At 45.3% G+C, this 7,500-nt stretch overlaps 1 protein-coding gene across 1 annotated transcript in view; it reads right to left on the reverse strand.

Annotated features, from left to right (window-relative positions):
* camta2 (calmodulin binding transcription activator 2) overlaps window positions 1-7,500 on the reverse strand; it is a 44,498-nt gene that overhangs the window by 34,373 nt on the left and 2,625 nt on the right. The window contains 5 exon segments of the mRNA XM_080052365.1: window positions 315-462; window positions 3,030-3,101; window positions 3,780-3,915; window positions 4,381-4,448; window positions 5,621-5,724. Coding sequence (XP_079908491.1) covers window positions 315-462; window positions 3,030-3,101; window positions 3,780-3,915; window positions 4,381-4,448; window positions 5,621-5,724 — 528 coding nt within the window.

The raw sequence follows: 7,500 nt of genomic DNA on the forward strand, positions 1-7,500 counted from the left end.
CATTTTTGAACAAAAAAATTCCAAATTCTCTGATTTCAGCTTCTCAAATGTGAATATTTTCTGGTTTCTTTAATCCTATTATGACAGTAAACTGAAATATCTGTGTGTTTCGGACATAACAATACATTTGAGGACGTCAACATGGGCTTTGGAAAATTGATCAACATTTTTCACCATTTTCTGACATTTTACGACCAAAACACTAATCGATTAATCGAGAAAATAATCGACAGATTAATCGATTATCAAAATAATCGTTAGTTGCAGCCCTAACACACACACACACACACACACACACAGTATAATTCCCTTACACATGGGCTTGAGCTGGCTGAGCAGGTCTTCTCTGCTCCACCGGACGCTGTCATGGCGATCGCTCACCGCACACAGCACCGGACTGCATTTCCCAGAATCCTCCAGGGCCGGAACATTCAGGTAGTGGACCAGCACGATGTCTGGGTTCTACACACACACACACACACACACACACACACACACACACACACACACACACACACACACAAATATATATATGTGATTTATAGTGTGTGAGTGTGAGAGAGAGAGACTGAGTGTCTGCATGCAGGGCCGACGGACTGCGGGTATAAGTGTGACAGGCTTGGGGGGCCCAAGGCAGAGGGGGCCCGCAGGGGCGTCAGCTCACCCAATACCATACAGGGGCACAATAGGGCACCAAAAAAAAATGCGAGCGCGCGAAGCGCGCGAGCTAAAAAAATTTTGGGCAATTATTTATTTAAAAAAAGCATGGGCACAGATAATTAATGCAAGCACGCGAGCAAATATTTTATAGCACTTATTTATTATCATAAAGTCTTCATTAAATATCTGTCAGCAAACATGAACTTGAAAACTGAAAACTTGAAATGTGCAACTGTAAAAGGAAAAACAAAAAAACACCTCTACATACATACATGTCTGTGTTTATCATTTCTATTTCAGACCATCCTATGATGGTGTGATGGTGATGATCCTATGAGGTGTGTATATCATGGCCAGAAAGATAGGGGAGCTGTTCATTTTTTTAACAGTAAACGGTAGCGCCTCTGCTTCATTTTTGCGAAGCTGTCGATCAATTGTGACTGGCTTAATTTGGAGAGTTCTCCTCGCTCAACCGACATGATGGCAAGATGATGAAGCCTATCTTGCCCCATTGTGCTCCTCAACCAAGTGTGAAGGCGTCTCAGTACGCTGAATGTCCTTTCACAACTGCAGCTGTTAGACATTCTATGCTTCCAGAGGATAAAAATGTAACGCTTACGGCCCCCACACACATCCTACCTCTACTGCGCGTCTACCTCGCGTCTGCGTCTGACTTTTTGTCACAGAAATCAACGTAGAGCGAGCACACATCCAACCTCAGACGCACTGCGCACTGCAGGCGCGTCGGAGGCACGTCTGCAGCGACGCTCCCCTTCACCTCAGGAGGCTCGCCTATTTATTTTCTGAGAGCAGCGCGTCTCTCTCGCGTCTCTGTGCTTTAACTGATAGAGAAATACTCTGCTGACAGTCATACCAGCAGCATTCACTCTAGTTACACGTTTACCCGGTGTGTTTATTTCAAAATAAATCATCCCTCAGTCGTATACGCGAATAATCCCTTTATTTCACGATTTAATTGTGCAATCAAAATCCGAGGGATTTAAACCCTAATTTTCAATTAATTCTGGCATTTCATTTTTGGATAAATGACACATATAGAGATCCAATATAGTGAAGAAATAAAAAAGATCATGATGAGCGCAACAGTTTTCCGTTGCTCTATCTGTGTCTACGGCCTTCTTCTTCCCCGACCACACCCCCCTCTCTCTCTCCCGTATAAATCAGTAAAGTGATTTTTGAAATACTCTGCTGAGTCATATTGACTTCATACTGGCAGCTTTCGCTGTAGTTTCACCATTTCCTGGTGTGTCCCCTTCAAAATAAAACTTCCAACAAGCGAAAATATGGCAAATTTTTTTTTTTTAAATGGCAATGGGGCGAACGGATTACTGTCCAGACTCAATATAAATCATATGCATCATAGATGACATGAAATAACTTCATTTTTAATGGGAATTATCAATGAAAACTCTATGTAGAAAGATAGGGCTTTTAGAAGCAGCGCTGCTGCAGCAGCAGCAGCTGCTGAGACGTTGCATGTGTGTCCGAGAAAAGTCAGAGAGAGGCAGCAGTAAGGTAACGCGAAGCGCTCCAGAGGTAGACGCAGGATGTGTGTGGAGGCCGTTACTGTTTACTTCACTTCACGCCGGTCGGAGTGAATGGTCGCTGACGCTGTGCTGGACAGGTTCAAAAAGTCGATATCAAGGAGAATGATTCTCTCCTCAGTGTGTGCATTCGTCACGTACATTTCATTGCAGCGGCCGGCCAATGAGGGGGGCACCATGCATATAGGCCTATTTTAAGAAAAAAAAATGCAAGCATGCATTCTGTAGATTGCCAGATGAGTCAGACTTAAATAAAAAAAAATTAAAGGTATAAATAAATTAATTAATTAAAAAATCAGTGCCCCAGGCATACCCAGGCACCGCAGATCCACAACGGGGCACGTGCCCCGGTGAAAAGGGTCTGCCGACGCCGATGGGCCCAAGGCAGAGGGGGGCCAAGGCAGAGGGGGGCCCATCAAAAATAAATTATTTTTTATTTTTCATGGTTATTAAGAGTCATTAGACCAGGGGTTGTGTTTAAGTACGCGTAATGATTTGGTCATTCATCAATAGAAACATTGTGTTGTTATCTGGCTCAGAGAGGGACCAGTCACTCATACGTTTTGGACTATAGACAAACATAGCTTTTAAACATGTGTATTGAGTGAGTGAGCGAGTGAGTGAGTGAGTGAGTGAGTGAGTGAGTGAGTGAGTGAGTGTGTGTGTGTGTCTGTGTCTGTGTGTCTGTGTGAGTGTGCGAGTGTGCGTGTGTGTCTGTGTGTGTGTGTTTCTGTCTGTCTGTCTGTCTGTCTGTCTGTCTGTCTGTCTGTCTGTCTGTCTGTCTGTCTGTCTGTCTGTCTGTACCTGCAGCAGCCAGTAGCATCGTCTGTGGAATGTTGGTACGATGGAGGAATGGACGTAGCAGCCGTACAGGCACTGCAACACAGACAGGAAAACAGTGAGTTACTGTGGAAGCTGAAAGCTAACTTACCATGAATGAAAAAAAAATAATAATAATAATAATTCCTAGCTAAAGGACTGAGCGCTAGCGGTTAGCTCACCACCATGGCCTGCTTCTTTATATTGTATCTTGTTATTATATTATTATGTATATTGCCAGTACTGTGCACTAACGGTTAGCTTACCACCAGGCCCTGTACTAACAGTTAGCTGCTAACGGTTAGCTTACCACCAACCCCTACAGAGTAACAGTAGTAATAGTAGTAATATTGATGCTAATGCTAGTAGCTCTTACCACCAGCCCCTGGACCTTGTTTATAGAGTATATATATATATATATATATATATAGTAATATTGATGCTAATGCTAGTAGCTCTTACCACCAGCCCCTACAGAGTAACAGTGCTAGCGGTTAGCTGCTAGCGGTTAGCTTACCACTAGCCCCTGGACCTTGTTTATAGAGTATATATATATATATATAGTTATATTGATGCTAATGCTAGTAGCTTTAGTAGCTCTTACCACTAGCCCCTGGACCTTGAGCTTCATGTGTTCTTCCCTGGTTAGGGGATAGGGGCTACGGGATAGGGGATAGGGGCTAGGGGATAGGGGATAGGGGATAGCGGATAGGGGGTAGTATAGTTAGCTCTTACCACTAGCCCCTGGACCTTGAGCTTCATGTGGTCTTCTCTCGTGGACTTGCCGTCCTTCCTCTTCTTCCAGCTGTAGCCGTCCTTCCTGTACTTCACCTTCTTCCTGTTGTAGAGCACGACGCTGCCGTTCCTAGGCCTGCAGACAGACAGGCAGGCAGGCAGACAAGCAGACAGACAGACAGACAGACAGACAGACAGACAAGCAGACAGGCAGACAGGCAGGCAGGCAGGCAGACAGACAGGCAGGCAGGCAGACAGACAGACAGGCAGACAGACAGACAGACAGACAGACAGACAGACAGACAGACAGGCAGGCAGACAGACAGACAGGCAGACAGACAGACAGACAGACAGACAGACAGACAGACAGGTTACTGTGTGTGTGTGTGTGTGTGTGTGTGTGTGTGTGTGTGTGTTTGTGTGTATGTGTGTGTGTGTGTGATGCTGCCGTTCTTAGGCCTGAAGACAGACAGACAGGTTACTGTGTGTGAGAGTGAGTGAGTGAGTGAGTGAGTGAGTGAGTGAGTGAGTGAGTGAGTGAGTGAGTGAGTGAGTGAGTGAGTGAGTGAGTGAGTGAGTGAGTGAGTGAGTGAGTGTGTACCTGGTCTTGAGGGTGACAGAGAGCCACTCTTCATGTCTGTCAAAAGCGATCAGGTAAGAAGCGATTTCCTGCACAGAGAGAGACAGAAACCAACATGTTGGTAAGTGCAGTCAGTCACTCAGTGTGTTTACATGCAGACTCATAATCCGGTAACTAAAGGAATAAGACTTCAACAGGACTTGTAAACTGCATGTAAACACCTTTATCCGATCTACTTCGCACACAAATCGGCACAATAACGGACAAGAGAAGTCGGATAAGAACACCTAGATAACTCGTTCATTGTCGGCATTCTCTCTGCATGTATACATCCCTGTATACATGCAGAGAGAATGAGTGATTCTGGAGAACGCTTGTTGTCAAAATCAGTGAATGTCTCCTCATGATCCGCTACCTGTCTGCTGTTCTGTAGCAACATCCCAGTTTACAGAGCCTGGATTCTTTCAGCACGCACACAGTACAGACAGGTAGTGGATCATGAGGAGATATTCACACAGTACAGACAGGTAGTGGATCATGAGGAGATATTCACTCAGTACAGACAGGTAGTGGATCATGAGGAGATATTCACTCAGTACAGACAGGTAGTGGATCATGAGGAGATATTCACACAGTACAGACAGGTAGTGGATCATGAGGAGATATTCACACAGTACAGACAGGTAGTGGATCATGAGGAGATATTCACTCAGTACAGACAGGTAGTGGATCATGAGGAGATATTCACTGAAAACTGATTTTGACAACAAGTGTTCTCCAGAATCACTGATTGCACCTTTAAGTCATGGCTGTGCTCAGTATTCTTCTGCTGTGTGTGTTGACAGTAACCCTGCGTTCCAAATCTCTTTCTTCTCTCTATCCTACATACTACATCTGACCATAAACAGAATCTAGTTAGGATGCAGTATGCATACTATTGGGACATACTTTAACTTATTTATTTCATCCTAACATGGCTCCTTGATCTTGCCTCTTGCTTTTATATCCGTCTCATCCCCGTTTGTTTTCATATGGAGGCTTCGTCGATGTGACGTCACTTCAGGTGCGCACTGGATTGTGGGTCAGAATCATCCCAAATAGCATGGTGTTTTCAACACTCAAAATCTCGGCCAGATGTAGTAGGCATCCGGCTATCTTAACCATACTAAATCTGACCACAAGAATCGGGACATCCTAAATCTTTTGTCTGACGGACGGACGGACGGACGGACGGACGAACGGACAGACAGACAGCCCTCACCTCGTTGGTGTTCCATCGTAGCCTCTCGTTGGGCAGACCGGACAGACGAGGGAGAGACTCCAACAGATGGTTAGGGAGAAACACCTTCCTCTGGCCTTTGTTCTCTGGATGACACACACACACACACACACACACACACACACACACACACACACACACACACACACACACACACACACACACACACACACACACACACACACACACACACACACACACACACACACACACACACACACACACACACACACACACACACACACACACACACACACACACACACACACACACACAGGTTAAGGACAGCAACATCTTCACTTCACATCTATTGATAAAATGCTAAATGTTTATTAGAATTGCCATGTGACTGTCACAATAAGATGTGTTTAATGAAGCAATATCTCATGAGAGGGAGCATGGTGTCGCTCTATATCAGCGCGGCTGTGATTCGGTCGTAGGTACGAAGGGAAACACAGCACTGTCTCTGTATGTGTGTGTGTGTGGCAGCGATGCCCTCTCAAAGGGGAGAGACTCGCCACAGTCAACCTGAGTCACACACAGTCTACACAAGTGAAGCTCCGGCTCGTCAGTGAGCGGACTGATTGGTTGCGTTCCGAATCGCATACTCTTTATTTTTTCTATTCTACATACTACATCCGACGATAAAAAGAATCTAGTTAGGATGCAGTAGGCATACTATTGGGACATACTTTACTCTCTTATTTCATCATAACATGGCTCCTTGATCTATGATATATCCGTCGCATCCCCGTTTGTTTTCATATGGAGGCTTTGTCGATGTGACGTCACTTCACGTGCGCACCGGATTGTGGGTCAGAATCGCCCAAATAGGATGCAGATTTCAACACTAACAATCTTGGCCGCATGAAGTAGGACATCCGGGTACTTCTAACCATCCTAAATCTGGCCACAAGAATCGGGACATCCTAAATCTTTTTTCTACATATTATATAGTAGAAAGTATGCGATTCGGAACGCAACCATTATGTCAGTTTTGTCAGTTTAGTGAACATTCAGAGTGATGTTGGATGCTCATATCAGCGCTGCTTCAGAACGCATGGAAGGTCTCTCGTCCAATCAAATCACTCGGTCAGAACCACTGCTGTATAAGGCGTGGTAACGTGTGCATAACATATTAACGCGTTAAACACAAACAAACCATCTCTGGAGAACACTTAGTTACAATAAGGTGTAATCTCTGGAGTAGTAGACTTAGTTTAAAGTCAGAGTTTTCTATTGTCAGTTCTGATTTATGCGAGACAGACATCAGAATCAAAATGGCGTTTCTCTCAGCAGGAACGATGCACCGTGGGCGACTGTGTCTCAGGTGGTAGAGCGGGTCGGCCGATGATCAAAGGGTTGGAGGTTCGATCCCCGCCCTGCCACCTGTGTCATAGTTGTTGTGTCCTTGGGCAAGACACTTCACCCACCTTGCCTCGTGTGAATGTCGATAGTTAGCCTGCTGCTATCGGTGTATGAGGGCGCACTCACACTAGTGCCGTTTGCCTGTTCCGTGCTCAGCACGATTCAGCACGATTCCCCCCCCCCTCCCCACTCCCCCCGCAGGCCCGTGCTCACACTGCTCATGGCCTGGGCATACTTGCACCGTGCGCGTTTAGGATTTGGAGCGTAGTCTACTTGTAGGCTATACGACTGTTTGTGAATATTTTCATCCGGCCAAATTTGCATCAAATATTCCACTTCCACATTAGAGCAACGAGAATCCTTACGCTATTGTTTTTTTTAATGTAGCCTTGACGTAATAGGTCGCGGTGGACAGTCTCATATTTGTGCAGCACGCTGTTTATTATTAATATAACGGCCCGTCATCAGACCATAGGCTATGTATCCGGATGGTT

This window comes from Ammodytes marinus (assembly GCF_949987685.1).
Source record: "Ammodytes marinus genome assembly, chromosome: 23".
NCBI lineage: Eukaryota > Metazoa > Chordata > Actinopteri > Uranoscopiformes > Ammodytidae > Ammodytes > Ammodytes marinus.